The sequence below is a fragment of the Tursiops truncatus genome, chromosome 13 (assembly GCF_011762595.2).
Source record: "Tursiops truncatus isolate mTurTru1 chromosome 13, mTurTru1.mat.Y, whole genome shotgun sequence".
In the NCBI taxonomy this organism is placed as follows: Eukaryota; Metazoa; Chordata; class Mammalia; order Artiodactyla; family Delphinidae; genus Tursiops; species Tursiops truncatus.
The window spans coordinates 65,484,438-65,503,424 of NC_047046.1; the positions used below are offsets into that span (position 1 = coordinate 65,484,438).

At 39.7% G+C, this 18,987-nt stretch overlaps 1 protein-coding gene across 3 annotated transcripts in view; it reads left to right on the top strand.

The window, feature by feature from the left end:
* The window catches only part of SKA1 (spindle and kinetochore associated complex subunit 1), a 31,769-nt gene extending 13,146 nt beyond the window's left edge, over positions 1-18,623 (top strand). The window contains exons 1-7 of one of the 3 annotated variants that reach the window (XM_019936431.3): positions 3,538-3,752; positions 4,389-4,487; positions 7,160-7,284; positions 9,397-9,494; positions 12,963-13,100; positions 17,295-17,464; positions 18,309-18,623. In XM_019936431.3, the coding sequence (XP_019791990.1) occupies positions 4,400-4,487; positions 7,160-7,284; positions 9,397-9,494; positions 12,963-13,100; positions 17,295-17,464; positions 18,309-18,457 (768 nt within the window). In that variant the 5' untranslated portion in view covers positions 3,538-3,752; positions 4,389-4,399 and the 3' untranslated portion in view covers positions 18,458-18,623. Of the gene's footprint in view, positions 1-3,537; positions 3,753-4,388; positions 4,488-7,159; positions 7,285-9,396; positions 9,495-12,962; positions 13,101-17,294; positions 17,465-18,308 lie in introns of those variants that run through there. The other 2 variants (XM_019936432.3, XM_073790735.1) reach the window with 2 other exon arrangements.
* The last annotated feature ends 364 nt before the right edge of the window (positions 18,624-18,987 follow it).

The following is an 18,987-nucleotide window of genomic DNA, read 5'->3' on the forward strand; positions in this document are numbered from 1 at the left end:
ACATCAGTTTTAAATGTTTATTACCTTACATTATCTCTCTTTCTTTGTCGACAGTTATTAGTGGTTCTTTGGAAAGGGTTTTTTTAAAAAAAAAACAAAAAACTTATTTGAGGTACATTTGTTAATAAGTAAGGAAAGGAAAATCCATGGGACAATCTTAGTTCTCTTTTCTAACTTAAAAGTCTATTATCCTTACCTAGTCATATTTATATTTAAAAAGCAAGTTACAGAAAGAGAGAAACTTTTTTTGAAGAAAAAAATGTCTGATGCTTTGAGCCAGATGTGATCTCAGAAGTGGTTCATTTCTCAAGTTCACAGAGCCAGTTAATGACTGAGCTGGGACTATGAAAAGGTCTCCTGATGGTTTTGTTTTGTATCTTCCTCTGTCTTACTATTGGGTGGAATTTTTAGATGAGAGAGAGAGGGAAGTTTTCTTGCTGGGGACTTTCCTTTCCTGCCTCTAATCACATTACATGCCTCTGGGCCTTTGTTAAGAGCAGCCTTCTGGCACAGAAATTGCGGCTTGACTATAAAACTAAAAAATTATACATAAGATAAAGACTCAATAAAGTTAAGAAAGACCACTGGGGGAAAGGGTAAGCTTTTTTTCTGTTTCCTCTCCTCTCTGGTTTAAAAAAAAACTCCCCTATAAATCATTTTAGGGTATGAAACATTGTAAAAGTGACAAGTTTTGATTTTCTGGGATGACCTCAGCTGCTATGACGGCTAATGAGAATTGAGAAATAGTCCCTGTGGGATCTGTATTACAAGTACATGCTTTGGATTTTAATTTTTTCATCTAGAAAATGGCTTTTAAAAACAAGGCAACAGGGAATTCCCTGGTGGTCCAGAGGTTTGGACTTGGTGCTTTCGTTGCCGTGGCCTGGGTTCAATCCTTGGTTGGGGAACTAGGATCCTGCAAGCCACGCAGGGCAGAAATAAATAAATAAATAAATAAATAAATAAAACAAGCTAAAGGAGAGTATTTTAATAGGTAAATGTAAAAACATAATCTGTCTGGATGTTATAACTCCTTAAAAGGTCAGACTTATCCTGTGTGATCAGTGAGGCATCTCAGAAAGGAAGACCCATCAGCGCTAGAGAGCTATGAACCTGTCCCAAAACTTATTGGACCCACTGGTCACTAGTCATCGGTCAAAACCAGAGGAATAAATATTTCCCAAGTTGCCTAGAAATGCAGAGGCCTGTTGCTTAACGAGATCTTTGATCTCTAGTCTACAGTGACAGTTTAGGGACATCCAGAGGTTAAGCTCGACATTTAGCTACAAGAGAAAGACAAAGAGAAGTACAAAAAGTATGAATAAAGTCTTTTCTGTCAAAGTCAATTGGGTATCAAAAACTTCAAATTTATAGGTAATCTAAAATTGCTCATGTTGTGATATGTCATGAGGGAATTAAATGATGATGGAAGTCTATAGGTTCAGAAACACAAAACACGGGAGCAAATGACCCCTTTCTCCTGGGGAGGCAGCAGAGCATCATGGTAAAGAGGACAGTTCTGAGGTCAGGGATCCACTTTGCCATTTATTGACTTGGGCTTATAATTAAGTTACTTAATTATAAGCCTCAGTTTCCTCATCTGTAAAGTGCAGATCATAATTTAAGTATTCATAAATTTATTACAAAGGTTAAACAGGATAATTTATGTAAAATGCCTGAATTAGAATAAGTACCCAATAAATGTTAATTGATGTTATTGTTATTACTATTTTTCTCTGAAGACTAGGATTCACATTACTTTTGCTCATATTTCTTGCAAGGAACAGTCCAGCAATTTCTTACATCTTGCTCTTTTCATTCTTTTCCCTCTCGTCATATGACTGTCCAGAGGTACTTCAACAGGAAAGGGAAGATAGGTGCAGGTCAGGACATTGCTATCCTGGAAGAAATAAATTATTGAGATTCCAAACACAAATAACTTTCTCTCAACCGACCATCTCAGCTTGAAAAAGAATGAAAAATAAATCTTCTTGACATAATGAAAGAAATGGAGATGAGAATGGATGAATATATAAAGGATTTAGAACTTGACAATATCAGTATCATAAGTAAAATCCTTCTCAGAACACTATGGAAGTGAATAGTGAATTGTAGCAATGGTTCTGGAATTTTTCCAAGGAATTATATCAGCAATACAATCATTCCAATGCAGAATAGCTCTTTCCTACTTGTAATTTGTGGATGACAATGGAACATAGCTTCTCTGTGGAAAGAGATGGGATACCAATAAATTTTAATTCCCCATAACATAATTTCTGTGAGGCAAGTTGTCTCCTTCACCTTGAATGAGTCATAACCCTGAAGAAGGCAGGTTTTTGTTTTGTTTTTACTTCTCGCTGTCCCCTTTGTCTCATAAAAGCAGCTAGATTTTCCTGAGAAACTACCTGTGTCCTACTCTCAGACTTTGTGTTTTGGGTAGGGCTGTCCTGGCTTCCAGCTCCAGGCTACCTAGTGAATCAGACCATTTCACCCCTCCAAATTAGACTGATTGATTCAGAGTGGGCAGATGACCCAAGTCAGGCTGTTGAGATTCCATCCTGGGGTTTTTGCTAGATCTCTTAGGAAAGCAAGAACTGCTAACCATTGAGGTATAAGTCTGGAGGTACCAGAGGTTACCATAGGGAAAAGGCCGCCTGAGAATGGAACCAACAGGGAGGAACGCATAACTGAGAGATGGGGATGGCTTCCTAATAGTATTCTTGAGTACCTGGGTTCAGCTGTAACTGAACACACACACACACACACTTTACAGTTTTATACGCCATATAAAGTCTTTTTCCTTGCTTAAGTCAGTTTGGATAGAGTTTCTGTCATTGCAGCTGAAGAAGTCCTGCCAAGTAAACCAGTCCCAGAAGGAAATAAGAAGTAGGCAGTGATCCAACTGCTCATTTCTGTATTTTTTCCACATTTCCCCCCTCTCGTCTTGTATTCAGTGCCTTTACGCTCTCTTCTTCTTGTTTATTTTCTCATGGGAAGTAATCTGATAATGTTTGTCCTTGATGCTGCAGGGTGAATTTCTGTTATTATGTTATTTTTCATAGAATGTTGACATTTTAAGCCTTACATTTAGTCCTACAATGAAAGGCTTCGTTCCTGCTAAAAGAATTTAGCTCTAAATAAGTAGGCCTGTTGCAATTAAAAGAGATTTAAGAAATGTATCAACCAAATAACAATGTGTAAATATTGCTTGGATTCTAATTCAAACAAATCAACACTTACAGAGTGTCTGAATTCACTGATTTGAGGTACGGCTTAGACACTGGAATTTGTAAAAGCTGCCCTGGTGATTCTAATGTGTAGCCAACTTGGAGACCCAGTTTAAGCTCGCGATTTGATCCCCCGAGCGCTTGGCCCTGGCTGCTGGACGGTCAGGATTGGGTGACCGACTGAAATCACCCGTTACGGCACGGAGTAGGAGGGGCATTTGTCGCGGCAGCCTTTCGCGCCCGAGCCAACCCAGCCCCGCCTTTTCCCCGGCCCGGCCCCGCACCACTGCCCCGCCCCTGGCCCCGCTCAGCTGCGGCCCTGGGTAAACCTGGAAACGCAAGAGGCCTCTAAGCAGTGTTCCGCGAGCGCTGATGTGCGCTTGCGCGGTACCAAGACCCGGCGGGCAGTTTGAATTTCGCTCCCGGAGCCGGGTCTCGCCATCCTGGGCTTCCGGTGGAGACTGGAGGGGTCTTCTCGCCTCGCGACCGCAGTGAGTGGGCCCTTTGCTCCTGGATCCGCAAAAGGTTGGAGTCTGGTGTTGAGGATCCCGCCTTCGGAAGCGGGCGGAAGGCATTGCTTGGGCGGGGTGGGGGGCTCGGGGCGGTGCCGCGTAGGGCGGAAGAGAGGGCTTGACCTTGCTTCGCCCGGTTAGCCGGGGTGGATGCTTTAGACCTCATAAACCCTCGGAGTGAATAGTACCTGATTTCTTTCCTCTCTTCCCTCCACGTCCTTACCGACCCCAAATAGTAAAGCCCCAAACCCAACAGCATGGGAGAAATGCTTACCTGGACCCGTTTCTTTGAACTTACTGTGTTTTTCCTTAAAATTCTTGGGTCTTTAAGTTTTCAAAGAAAATGCCAATGTTGTCTTTATGTGTAAGTAAAGGCATTTGTCCCCTTAAATCTATAAGGAAATGACACAGGCTTATCCCCTGTACCCTGGTTTGGGATGCATTAACCACAGAAAGCTCTAAGACAAGTCAGTGCTGGACTTTGGACAGAAACTGAATTTTGTAGAATTGAAAGATATTTCTCTTGAGTTTTTGTACTTTCTTTTCAAGGACATGTGACTTACTGGGTGTTTACCATTCTTGGATTTTGAAAGTGAATATAAATTTGTCTGGCTTCCCTTTTTTTATAAATGTATATCTTTTTCTTCAGAGGCTTAAAGGATGGCCTCCTCGGATCTGGAACAATTATGCTCTCATATTAATGAAAAGATTGGCAATATTAAAAAAACTCTGTCGTTAAGAAATTGTGGTAAGTAAAACAGATTCCACTGACTTTGTACATACAAAATGCATTATGATTATTGTCCCACTTTGATATCTTATGCCTGGTTAAGTGAATGTATCTTAGAGAGGTAATTTTAAGTTTTGAATGGTGATTCTTAAAACAGTCTGCCCTCAGTATTTTGAATATTGCAGAGGATACTAAAATGTAAGTTACATTGAACAATGAACTAGCTATTAATTATATTTATTTACTTATGTTTTTCTGAGACACACAAGGCAGAATAGTAAGATTTGAAGGTTATTTAATGTTCCTAGTTCTAGAGCTAAGTAGAGATACGAAAAGACAAGGAAAAAACCAGAAGTGGAAAAGATCCACAGAGCTAGAAGTAGCCCATAACCCATCTTACAGACTGCTTTGGAGGAAGCTGATCAATATATATCACTAGGAAACAACTAATTGAAAATGAAGTTAATTTTTTGAACATCCAGAAACTTGTCAATTGTAACCATCTTCCAAGATATTTTGAAGTGCTGAAAGTGGATGATGCAATGGAAGTGCAGAGAAGTAGGAGATCCTTGTGAAGTGTGGAAAAATATTGTTTACAAAAATGATGTACTTCCCAGCCGTATCTAGGAAAGCTAAAGATTTATTGATAGGTGAAATTCCATCTGCTGGGAAGATCCTGTTGAACTTTTATTGTAGTTTGTATTATGAATTGATAATTTAAAAAAATTCAAATATGAAATTATACTGTTGGAATGTCCCTTCAAATTATACATGTCCTTCTGAGACTTTGATATTCTCCGTCTCTTGTTGGGAACCACTGATAAAGAGCCTCATCCATTTTACCGTTGGTGGCTGACATATTCTGTAGAAAGTTAAAGCTGAAGGGACTGTGGGTTCATCTTCTCAAGCCCCCTGGTCTCGCACATGAGGAAACTGAGGCTCAGAAGTCAGGTGACTTGCCCCGGTCCCCCAGCTCATGGGTAGTCAGTTGGAACTACAGGTTTTGTGTCCCGATTCCCAGTGTCGTACTTGTCTACTTCTATGCCACTTTTATTGAAAATCTGAAAAAGGACATTTAGGTTTTTAATAAGTAGTCTTCTTTAGATTCTCTTTCTGAGGGCATGATTACTATTGGAAAAATATAATTTAGTGATCTGTTAACGATCAAACCTTGAATTCAAATGACCCCATCAAAGCATGAAGCCTGGATGAAGCAGTCTGACCTGTTAGATAACTACACACTGGGTAACCATCATTTGTACGTGGAGAGAACAATTTGTCTGTTTGGTTCCATGGCCTATTTAGGAAAGCCTAGTAATTTGTTTGCCACTTTGGCTGCTGTAATTTACTAGATCACTACTATCAAAAGTAGTGAATTTATTTTACTATAAATCAGCAAACAAGGCCCTAAAATTTCGATGACGAAGTTATTTGAGATACCAGTATATCCAGCTAGTTGTTTTACCCCCTGCAATTAATCTCAGCAGAGACATCAATACTCTAATTTACTTGTTAATTTCTTTTAGTTGCTATGAACCTACTGTCAAATGCAATTTGCATTGCTTTATTAGATTACGTCAATTAATAATAGTTTGCCTTTACTGAGTGCTTTACTAGGTTCCAAGCACAGTGCTCACCCATCTTATATGTACTTTCCTACTTCCCAGTAACCCTCTGAGGGCAGGTACTGGTGTCTCTGACTTTAGGCCTGGAGGCTTTAGCCATTTCTCTCTACTGCATCTGTAATCTATAGATGTGGTCACAGGATGTTTTCAGTTATGTGTATTTCATGATTTGGTTGCTAGAAGTGAAGATGGAAAGATTTGATTGTGAGGATAGTTTTCCTTTTTGTGCTTTTGATCTGCCCTTAAGAATTCTTTTTTTTTTTTACTACTTCTCTTATTTCTAGGGCGGAGGGGACTCTGGTTTTCCCATCCTCGTATCTAGGAAGCTAGAGAGAGGGATTAGGAGGTGGGGTTGGGAATTTGAGAGCAGGCTACTCTCCGCCGCCTCCCACCCATTCTTGCAGGCCAGTCCAAACATAAGCTTATCTTCCTGGCCAGTGATTAGAATTTCTCAGGTTTACACATTCACTGAAGATATAGCCCATGAAGAGGGATCCTGGCCTCGTTAGGCATTCTCACTTTCAGCATCCTGTGCTTTGAAGTCCCAAAGCCTTGGCTCTTATCCCCATTAAAACCAAATATATTAGGTTGCTGAGAGTGACAGCCTCCTCTCTCCAGCATTCCTCTGTACCTCGTCCCCCACCCCACCACCATTAGGGCTGCTGCAGCATCAGCTGACACGTACTGCCTGGTCTGTGGTTCGCTCTTCATGTGGAAGCCCTTGGTGATTTACCTTTTTCTCATAAGAGCTCGATTATGCATGTAAAGGGGTGTGTATTTTATCTAGCATTTCTAGGTGTTTTATTAGTGGAACAGTTCTCCAGAAGCAAAAGATTCAGGGGAAACAGTGTAATTATCTCTCCCTTCCTTTTTTTTCATATTACTTAGAAATGAGTTCTTAAGATTATCCATAGAGACAGTTCCTAGGGGCTGAAACAATAGTTCTTTCTCAACCCTCAGTGTCTCTTTAAGGTAGAGCTCTGTCCCAAGAGTTCAGTTGGATACATGTATGTTTTTTGCTTTTCTGTACATTTTATTTTCCATTTTATCTTTGTTTATTAATAGGGCAAGAACCTACCTTGAAGACTATATTAAATAAAATAGGAGATGAGATCATTGTAGTAAATGAACTTCTAAATAAATTGGAATTGGAAATTCAGTATCAAGAACAAACCAACAGTTCACTCAAGGTAATGGTTTTCTAGTGAAAAAAACAAAATAAAAAGGCAATAGATACAGACTCCCTAATCACCAGGGAATTCTTAAGGATTCTTTAAGTTTATAATGTTCTTAGCTTTGTAAGTTATTATTAACGGTAAAGAGTGCCATTTGCATTTTATTTTCCCAGTATAAAGGACTCCAGAGTTCCAGATGTGTTTCTTCCTCCATGCTGGTAGCCAGTCTATTTACTAAAAAGGAATATTTCCTAAATAATTCTTTTTTTCTTTTTTTTTTGGCTGTGTTCGGTCTTTGTTGTGGTGCGTGGGCTTTGTCTAGTTGCGGCAAGCGGGGGCTACTCTTCCTTGCAGTGCGCAGGCTTCTCATTGCGGTGGCTTCTCTTGTTGTGGAGCACGGGCTCTAGGCGTGCGGGCTTCAGTAGTTGCAGCACGAGCGCTCATTAGTTGCGGCACGCAGGTCCTAGAGCATGCGGACTTTAGTAGTTGTGACGCGTGGGCTCAGTAGTTATAGCACATGGGCTTAGTTGCTCCGTGGCATGTGGGATCTTCCCAGACCAGAAATTGAACCCATGTCCCCTGCATTGGCAGGCAGATTCTCAACCACTGCACCACCAGAGAAGTCTCTCCTAAATAATTCTTGGTAGGTTTAATTTAAATAAATGATCTCCTGGGAGTGTGGTGTAGGAGGAATGCCTGCCCTGGGGTTTGGAGATGTGGATTCTCACCCTGGCTCCCCGAAGCACCTCCTGCCACCCTGAGAAGGTCATTTTTCCTCTTGGGGTTTCAGTGTCCTCACTTGAAAAGTAATGGGTCATACTGAACTATTTCTTGGGTCCCTTCTATTCTGCATTTCTCTATTTCTATAGAATATAGTATAAGGATTCTCAAGCAAAGAAAAACTTGAGCCTCATTCACATACACATTTTATTCTAAATAAGCCTTCACCTAATCAAAGTGCTAGTGTACTTTCTGATGGGATGGGAAACTATTCAATCTGTACCATAATTACCTCATGCTCTTAGAGCCATTGATATGGTCAAGGTGGCCTCTCTGGTCCTTTTTAAGCCTTATAATCTTCAATGTCTGTAAAGATTTTTCAGCTCTGGGACTGGGCATGATTGTGCCTATCCTACTATCAGTTGAAATGAAATTAGTATCTCTGAACATCATTCATCTCTTTAAAAGAAAGATGTTATACAAATTCAAAACAGCAACCAATAATGGTTTCACTTCTACCCTGCCCAAGAATGCCCGGGGTTAGGTGTGTGTTTCGAGAATGTTCAACTCAGGATTAAAGACTATTTGGAATTTTTGTTTACATTATGATTGAAAATCAGATGACGGGAATCCGAAGGTACAGAGTATTTTTCTTATTAAATTTGCATGAGTTCATAACCTCAAGTTCTAGAGAAAGTTAAATAAAGACAACACAAAATGAAAGCGGTTATGATCAAGTAGGAATTTTCATTAAGCTGGAATATATGAAAGCCATTCCAAGCAGTATCTCATCGTTGCGTTCTGGGAATGCATTCTCACTCCGGTACTGGGGAACGTTTGCTAAGTCAACAAAAGCACTTTACCAGAATGAGAAACATAAATCTTTCATATACTTTTCAGTTGCTTCCCAAGGTTATTTTAGAAAGACATGAATGTCAACCCTGCCTGTTGTAATGTTATTCTAACAATTGTCCTCTGAGAAAATCCAGTAGAGAAAAATAATATATCGCCATCCAAAATCAGCTCGAGAACCAAAGGGCTCTTTTTAAATATTGCTGTATTCAGTGCTTTTTCACCGCTCTGCGTTTTGAATACTCAGAACCATTGTGATTGTGGTACGTAGTCTTTCATGCTCTTTTTTAAAATAATTAATCAATTAATTAATTTGGCTGCGCTGGGTCTTAGTTGCAGCATGCAGGATCTTTGTTGCCGCATGCGGGCTCTTAGTTGCGGCATGCGGGATCTAGTTCCCTGACCAGGGATCGAATCTGGGCCCCCTGCATTGGGAGTGCAGAGTCTTTACCACTGGACCACCAGGGAAGACCCTTTCATGTTCTATCTAACATGTTAAAACACACACAGGCAGGACAGATGCTTATTTGTGAGCTTTTTCTTTTTTTATTTTAGGAACTCTTTGAATGTCTTGAAGAAGATTATAAAGATGTGGAACATCTCAAAGAAAACATACCTCCCCATTTGCCTCAAGTAACAGTAACCCAGAACATGTAAGTATGTTTGTAATTATTTTTACTATCTGGTTTTATCAAACTATTAAAACAAACACTTCAAATCTTTTTGCTTTTCTATATACTTGCAATTTTGTTAGTGATTATCCAGGGTTTTGTTTTGTTTTGTTTTGTTACTTATACAAGAAATAGTCTTTCCCCCATCTTTACCAGTTTTCTTATCCCACAGTCTCTGGGAAAATTGTCCCCCCTCTTTCCCAAGGGTAAGTCTCCTCTAGACTGTCTTTTTCTACTTTTTCTCATTTCTTTCCCTTAGAGCAGAGTTTGTCAACATTGGCTCTATTGGCATTTTAGGTCAGATAATTCTTTTTTGTGAAAATAGCATGTTTAGTAGCATCCCTGCCCTCTTCCAACTAAGTATCAGTAGCCTCCTCTATCCCCTCCCACCTCCACCCCTCCACCCAGTTGTGACAATGAAAAATGTTGCCAGACATTGCCATATGTCTTCTGCGGGGCAGAATTTCCCCTGACCCTTGAGAACCACTGCCTTAGGGTAAAACTAAAATTAATGAGCTTCCCATCTTAAAAACAGCTCAAGGAACAAAAACCTAGCTCTATTTTTACCCTCAAAGTACTGTCCTACCTCTGTCTGTTCACTGCCAGTGTATGTTCGTGCCTGCCCTTTTCCTGAAGCCCCTAAAACCTAGCCTTTGGCTGTTAATTACTACCATACTTATGAAAATGATTGCTCGAAGGTCACAAAGGGGTAAAAAATACCTCTTCTGCCCTGATTCTTCTCACATTTTATTTTGCTGCCCATCTTTTTGAAATTCTGTTATTTGCACTGCCACTGTGCTTTCTTAGTTGTCATCCTACATCTTCGACTAGGCTGCCTCCTTTTTCTCTGCCCTCTTTTAAATTACAAGTGTGTCCTGAAGCTCTGTTTTACTCACGCTTAAACTTAACACCATTATTAATGCTCTCAAATGTCCAACTCTGGCCTTGACATGGCATCTAGTTCTGTTTTAATCGCTTGCTGGGAATCTCATGAATGAGCTGTTCTCTCCTCCAGCTTTGCGTGTCTAAGACTAAACTGTCTCCTTGTTACCCACCCATCACCTAGACAGGAACTCGGCATCTTCAACCTGTCTCTCTGTCTCGCAGCCCCAGCGTCCATTTGGCCTCTGCGGGGTTTTGTCTGTCCCTGCCCTCCCTCTGATTGTCTGGCTACGCGAGATCTTCCGTCATCTTTTGTCTTCATGATTGGGGAGCTCCTGTGTTTTGTCTTTCCAGTATTTCTCCACTCCCATCTCTCCAGTCCTCTGCCCAAAACTGTATTTCTTTTATTCTTTAACTTTATTGAAGTATAGTTGATTTACAAAATTGTATTTCTAAAAGGGGGCTCCAAGTACGTAAAAACATTCCATGGCTAACTTAACGTTTTAACTTTCGAATGTATCATATATACAGAAAAGTAATTAAAGTAATTAGTGTAAATTAAAGTAATTAGTGTAAATTAAAGAAGCATGATAAACATCAGTGTATCCACCAGTCAGATTAAGAAATAGGACACTCCAGTACCTATAGCACTTTTTCTATTGCAGACCCTTTCTCTATCAAAGAGGTAATCGTCCTGGAGTTTATGATAATCACAGTTTTGTGTATGTGTTTCCACAAACAACATACTGCTTAAGTTTGAAAACTGAAAGGAAGGCACGAACCTTGCTGTGTAGGAAAAGAGCCATGTTGCTGCTGATAGTTGAAGGTCTCCAGGAACAGATAAGCTCAACAGAGTCCCTTGTATGTCAGGGTACCTTGGAATTTCACTCCAAGAAGAGAAAATTAGTGGGCAAGGTCATGAATAAATGCTAGGAACAGAGGTCATCATAGGATATCTGCCAGGGTTGTTGGACTGAACATTGGCTACCCAGCAGGAATATGGCCCGAGGAATAGGAGGAATTTTATTCTAAACTCACTATGGCCTAGCGTCAGCTCTTAGGGCCAGGCCACAGCAGAACCTTTCTATAGGTAGAAATGGTTATTTTCAGTTGATACACACAGCAGGGCCTAAAGATAAGCAAGTACAGGTAAGAATCAGCCAGGCTTACCGTGGAGTCTCAGGTTAGGATTCATGTAAGGATCGTGCTACCATAACATTGGGCATCTTCATCTTGACAACCCACCACGTGGCCGTATCCTCATCACACCACCTCAGTCAGGCCTGGTTGCCCTCTGTGTCTGGTACTCAGCTGTCGTCTTGGGATCTCACTTCCCTGTCTTTCCTGGAATTCCCTTCCCTTGCTCCTGGGTTGGATCTTCTCTTTCCTGTATTCCATCTCCATTTATCGCTTGACTTGCTGCTGGCAACAGGGCTCCATTCCTTCCTTGGCAGTTAAACAACCTAAAGATACAGGCTATTTGTAGACTCTATTTGCTTGTGGGTAGGAGCTATATTAGGCTTCTCATTGACTCCAGAAATTGGGCAGGACTGAGCCAAGCGTGACCCATGCTCATTGCTGGCAACTAAAATGAGTCTGTAGCAGGCAGGATTGATATAGTAAGTCCTTACTTACGAACCTTCAAGTTGCAAACTTTCAAAGATGTGAACATGCTTTCGCATGTCCAGTCATGTTAGTTAGTTCATGTGTCTGGCATACATTGCCACATGTGTGCATTGTCACATGCGTGCATCCTCTACAAGTGGTTGTGCTTTTGTGTACTTTGCTGTACAGTATTGTATAGAGTACAGTAGTACAGTATCTTTATTTCAAGCCCGGGATATCCAGAAACAAGAGTAAAAGCAGCGGTGATATAGCTGGTACTGCTGAGAAGCGTCAGCTGTTGTACTGCACGACTGTACTTTTCAAGGCACTGTACTGTAAGATTAAAAATGTTTTCTTTATTTTTTGTGTGTGTTTTTTAGGTATTGTCTGTGTGAAAAGTATATAAACCTATTACAGCACAGTACTATATAGCTGATTGTGTTAGTTGGGTACCTAGGCTAACTTGTTGGACTTAGGAACAAATTGGACTTAGGAACGCACTCTTGAAACGGAACTCATCTGTATGTAGGGGACTTATTGTACTAGCAACCAATGGGATAAATTAGAAAGATAGAAATGTAAGGTGATTGATGTTTCCATGTCCAGAAATAGGGAAGTCAGGAAGAAAAGCCATTTAGAAGTTAAATTCAACTTTACGCATATTGACTTTGAGGAACCAGTGGGGTAACTGATGAAGCTGTTTGGCGCATGTTCTACTTACACCATGTTTTGAGTGTGTAAACAACAATTATATTACTGAAGATTTAGGGACTTGCTTTTTTAACATTCTCACTATTCAGATCTTCATGAGCATTAGGGGTAGGGATAGAAAAAAAGGTTGGCTATAAACTTATAACAAGATGAATCATGTGTTTGATACTGATCATTTTCAGTTGCAAAGCTTTCTGGTATGCTGCAGAATTCTGACGATTACCTGTACATCTGTGCATCTCTATTCTGTAGTGTTAATGGATCAGATCTTGACCCTGAAGAACCCGTCAAAGTTGAAGAAGCTGCACCCACAAAGAAGCCCTCCAAAGAACAAAAACATGTTAAAGAAATGCCATTTGTAACGTCTGATGAGTTTAGTGGCATTCCTGCGTAAGTATTTAAGATACATTTTAAGATAAAGTCAACTCTTTAATAATCAACATACATGTTGATAAGTATAAGCCTTGATTATATTAATTGTAACATGCTGTGTTCCAACATCGATCTTTTCTAAAATAGTTTTACATTGTACTGTGAAAATGCAGGAAATCTTTTGTTGAAGATGTTTAAAACTATGTTTTTTGGGATTCCCTGGTGGCACAGTGGTTGAGAGTCCGCCTGCCAATGCAGGGGACACGGGTTCGTGCCCCGGTCCAGGAAGATCCCACATGCCGCGGAGCGGCTGGGCCCGTGAGCCATGGCCGCTGAGCCTGTGCGTCCGGAGCCTGTGCTCCACAATGGGAGAGGCCACAACAGTGAGAGGCCCGCGTACCGCAAAAAAAAAAAAACACCTATGTTTTTTGTTTAGTTGTAAAACCTTTTCATAGAGAGATCTAGAGATGGATCAATTTGTTGTTGAGTCCTCTCAGGGTCATTTTATGATACAGATTTATCCAGTTACATTTCGGAAGTAGCTTCAGTTTTGCTGCAATTTTAAGGAAAGTGAGTGTGTTGTATAGGTTTGAGAATTAGAACAGAGAGTGCTGTGTTTGTTCGGTTTCCATTTGTCCATTAACTTATGCCACACACTTGTTTGAGTCTGTGCTGAGGAAAAGAATACAGGGTGAATAAGACAAGATGCCTCCCCTGAGAGAGGGCTCCTTTGCTCTTCACAGATGACATGGGGAACCAATTATGGAAATACGTGTTTTTAAACTCTCATAATTCCAGGGCTTTACTTAACTTCTGGCTTTATATTATTACATTCCTTGTTACTTTCTTATACAAATAATGCACGTTGTTAGAAAATGTTTGTTGTTAGAAGATAACTCATCTGTAATTCCACCACTCAGACAAGAGAGAGTATTTCCTTCTATATTTTAACTTCACCTACATAACAAGTTGTTTCTGATTGTCATTACAACAATGTAGTTATTCTGTGAATATAGTTTACTTACTTTTTTTTAATCATGAGCATTTTTCCATCATTAACTATCATGGAAAACTTGGATTTTAATAGTTGTATAATAGTTATTAAGTATAAAAGTTATTCTATAAAAGTTATTAAGTATTTGGGTTGATTGCATTGTTATGAAGAATGGTGCAGTGAAGTTTCTTTTGGACAAGTCTATTTTATAATTCCTTATTTCCTTGAGATGGTGTCCTAGGAGGAGAATCCCTGGGGCAAAGGGCATGATTATTTTACTTGTCTGAGAGTTGTCCATCTGGATTTTGTTGTTTGTTTTTTAATTAATAGACTTTATTTGTTAGAACAGTTTTAGGTTTATAGAAAAATTGAGCAGATAGTACATTGTTCTCATACCTGAAAACAGTTTCCCCTATTACTAACATCTTGCATTAGTGTGGTACATTTGTTATCATTGATAAACCAGTCTAGATACTATTAACTAGATATTAACTAAAGTCTGTAGTTTATATTGGGCTTCACTCTTTGTGTTGTACAGTCTATGGATTTTGACAAATGCGTAATGTCATGTGTCCACCATGATAAGAATAGTTTCACTGCCCTAAAACTACCCTGTATGCCACCCTTTCATCTCTCCCCGCTGAGCCCCTGGCAGCCAGTGATCTTCTTACTGTCTCTATAGTTTCCCTTTTCCTGGGTGTCATATAGTTGGAGTCATACACTGTAGCCTTAGTAATATGCATTTAAGGTTCCCCTCATGTCTTTTCATGGCCTGATAGCTCATTTCTTTTTATCACTGACTAATATTACATCGTGTAGATGTAGCACAGTTTGTTTATTCATTCATCTGTTGAGCAACATTTTGGTTACTTCCAGTTAGGGGCAATTATGACTGAAGCTGCTGTGAACATTCACGTGCAGGTTTTTGTGTGGACATGTTTTCACCTCACTTGGGTCAACACCTAGGAGTATGATGGCTGGATCCTATGGTAAAACTGTTTAACTTTGTAAGAAGCTGTCCAACTGTCTCCCATAGTGGCTGTACCATTTTGCATTCCCAGCAGAATGAGAGTTCCTGTTGTTCCCCATACTCCGCTGTATTTAGTTTTGTCAGTTTTTTTCTATTAGCTATTCTAGTAAGTATAATGTACCTGATTGCTTTACTTTTCAGTTTCCTGATGACATAGGATGTTGACCATCTCTTCATATGCATAGTAGCCACTTGAAAAATACCTGGCAATTTCACTGTTCTGAGACTAGGAATGAGGCTGACAATTCTCTTTAGTTTTTTTGTTTGTTTGTTTGATTTGGTCACTTGGTCCTTTCCTTTATTGACAGCTTTATTGTCGCTAAAATTCTGTTTGATGCTATTCGGTTTTTTAAATTGTCGTTGTTATTGTTGTTGCTCATCGGCTGAGCTAAAGGGAAGAACAAATGGCTGTGAGAACATTGGAATAGAAGGGTCTTCAGAAAATGCTTCCTTGAAGGAAGGATATTAGAATAGTCATGGTAGAGTATTCTTTTTTTTTTTTTTTTTTTTGCGGTATGCGGGCCTCTCACTGCTGTGGCCTCTCCCGTTGTAGAGCACAGGCTCCGGACGCGCAGGCTCAGCGGCCATGGCTCACGGGCCCAGCCGCTCCGTGGCATGTGGGATCTTCCTGGACCGGGGCACGAACCGGTGTCCCCTGCATCGGCAGGCGGACTCCCAACCACTGCACCACCAGGGAAGCCCTAGAGTATTCATTTTTAAACTAAGGAGTTATTTAACGAATGAGAGAAGTTAGAAGATTAGGATAAGGAAGAATGTGTTCCAAGCATAGGACTTTATTTATCTTTAAAAAGTTAATACAGGGTTTCCCTGGCGGCGCAGTGGTTGAGAGTCCGCCTGCTGATGCAGGGGACACAGGTTCGTGCCCCGGTCCGGGAAGATCCCACATGCCGCGGAGTGGCTGGGCCCGTGAGCCATGGCCGCTGAGCCTGCGCGTCCGGAACCTGTGCTCCGCAACGGGAGAGGCCACAGCAGGGAGAGGCCCGCGTAACGCAAAAAACGAACAAAGAAACAAAACAACAACAAAAAAAGTTAATACTGAGATGGAATTAAAGTAGAAAACATTGGAACTTGTTTTGAGGAAATTAGGAAATAGTTCACATGATTTAAAGGAATTACATTGTGTTGAGCTGTGGCATCAACTGTGGAAATTGTGGTTAGAAAAATGAGTGGTGAAAATGAATCTAGAAAGGAAGGGAGTAATGAAAATGAATGGGTTTTGGTCAATATGAACATTTTCCTTTAAACATATTTATATATTATTTTATCTTAAGGAAGTTTCGATTAGAAAACTGCCCCTTTGAATAGAGGCAAGGGACAGAGTTTAACATAATGAATCCATGATTTATTGAAGGGAAAAATTGAAGCAGATCATGAAAATTTTGTTTTTGGTCTGTACAGACCACTCAGAATCAAGGGTCTCCTATTCTTATATTCTAAGACCCTGATGACTGGGAGGATGGGCAGGAGGGAAATTGGATTGGAAGAGTGGGCTTTAGCGTGAAAGAGACAATGCTTAAGGGCATTTGAGTTCAGAATGAATAGTGAGCTGTCCGTGGAGGCTGCCTGTAGTTCTCCTCTGCTGGCCAACTGTGCAGCTTAACTTCTGGGCCCTTTTGTCCCTTTGCAGCCCCTGTACCATCAGTTCTTCTTCGTCTCGATCAGCATGGTCATCTTTGTTGTCACATTTGTCATCCTTCATCTCCTCTTCCCCCTCTTCCTCCTCCTTTTTTCTTTTTCTCTCTGAACAGATCCATTTTTGCAGGAAACTAGAGTGGTATGAGTTATATAATTTATTAATATTTAAATTTTTCTTTCCCTTGCTCACAAACATTTAAAAATATTTAAATAAACTTCTATTTGCAATTAATCAGTCTATTTGAATCAGAGTTTGAAAACCTATTTTAAATTGTAATGTTAATTCTGTAGGTGGAGAATAAGAATTTATGTATCCAGACATAACTAGGGAAGATAAGCACTAATATATTGTGGTCTCTAATTTTTCAACGGTTGAGATGTGTCTGGTTTATTTGGAAGTTGGTATACAATTTTTTATATAGAGTACTAATAGCTTTGCTACTGTATAAAGTCATCATATGTAAATGTTTTGCAAAGAAAACAATTGTGTATGATGATTCTTTAGAAAAATTAATCATTTTCTTTTTTACAGGTACATGAAATCACGCTTAACCTATTGTCAAATTAATGACGTTATTAAAGAAATCAACAAGGCAGTAGTTAGTAAATATAAGATCTTACATCAACCAAAAAAGTCTATGAGTTCTGTGGCCAGAAATCTCTATCACAGATTTATTGATGAAGAAACGAAGGAAACCAAAGGTAAAATGAGGGTATATATATGTGTACACGTCAACTGTTTGGAATGTAACTAAACATGAGAAACAAGATTAATTCCAGAAACTTCTAACTCTAGAGAGGTAGTTCTCAATCAGGGGCAGTTTTCCCACCAGGGAACATTTGGCCATCTCTGGAGACATTTTTGGTTGTTATAGCTGGGGTTGGAGGTGCTGCTGGCATCTAGTGAGCAGAAACCAGAGATGCAGCTGAAGTACCCTATAATGCGCAAGACAGCCCTGACAAAATGAATTATCAGCCTAAAATGTCTGTAGTGCCGAGGCTGAGAAATACGGCATTAGAGTCTATTATGGAATGATATCCAGTATTTTCAGAATTAGAATAGTAATGATGACGGTTGTTCATGCTTATACTATAGCGCTTACTGTGTGCCAGATAGTGTACTAAGGGCTTTAGTCCTCACAGCATCCTTATGAGTTGTGTACTATTATTATTACTGTTTTTCAGAGTAGGCAAAGAAGGCTTAAGTTACTTGCCCGAGGTCATTCAGTTAAGTGATAAAGCTGCTGTGGGTTTCATTCTCTTAACCACTACCATACCGCGTCTTGAAAAGTGAATTGTTCAAAAGATACCAGCAGATAGCCAGTGATATAATAAGCAGGGCTACATTTCTGAAATGCTACAGTAAACATTATGCAACTTCAGTTTAAAGAATAATTATTATTTTAGCAAGAATACCAGTTCTCACTGTGCTTGGATAATGATAGGAAAAAGTGATTAATGCCATTCATAGTCATAATGTAATACACTGAAGACTCATCTTGAAAGTTGTCCTAATAAAAATTAGCATTAATATCTTTATTTTCAGGCCATTATTTTGTAGTGGAAGCTGACATAAAGGAGTTCACAGCTTTGAAAGTTGACAAGAGATTTCACGTGATACTGAATATTTTACGACACTGCCGGAGGCTATCAGAGGTCCGAGGGGGAGGACTTACCCGATATGTTATAACATAAGGCCCTGTGAGCTTTTGAACCAGCCAACAGTAGGGGATAGAGGCTATTCCTATAGTTTCCTTATATGTAATTTCTTTATATATAATTTCTTTAGCCGTTTCATTTTCTTTGTTTCTTGTAAAAATAAAACTTAAAAATAAATAAAGCATGTATATTTTAAAATCTACTTCCTTACAGTAAATATTTAATCACCTACCATGTGAGCCTCTGTTCTAGGCATAAAAATGTTCATATTTAGTTTTTGTGCTTAGTGACAGTGCTGCTGACCCCAGTAAGACGGTTGCAAATGTGATAATAAAAGTCAAAGTTCAAGAAGATAAGATCAAGGATATCCAGGCTCTTTGGAATTAAAGGTCATTAGTGTCTAAATTCCACTAATGATATTTCAGTCTATAGGCAAAAGCTGGATTTGGAGGCAGCCCATCCACGTGGTTATTCTGCTTTCCCATGTGTGGTTAAGGAACAGCTTACCGGAAATGCGTTCAGTATAAATCAGTCTGTAAACATTGGCCTGTAATGAAATTGTAATA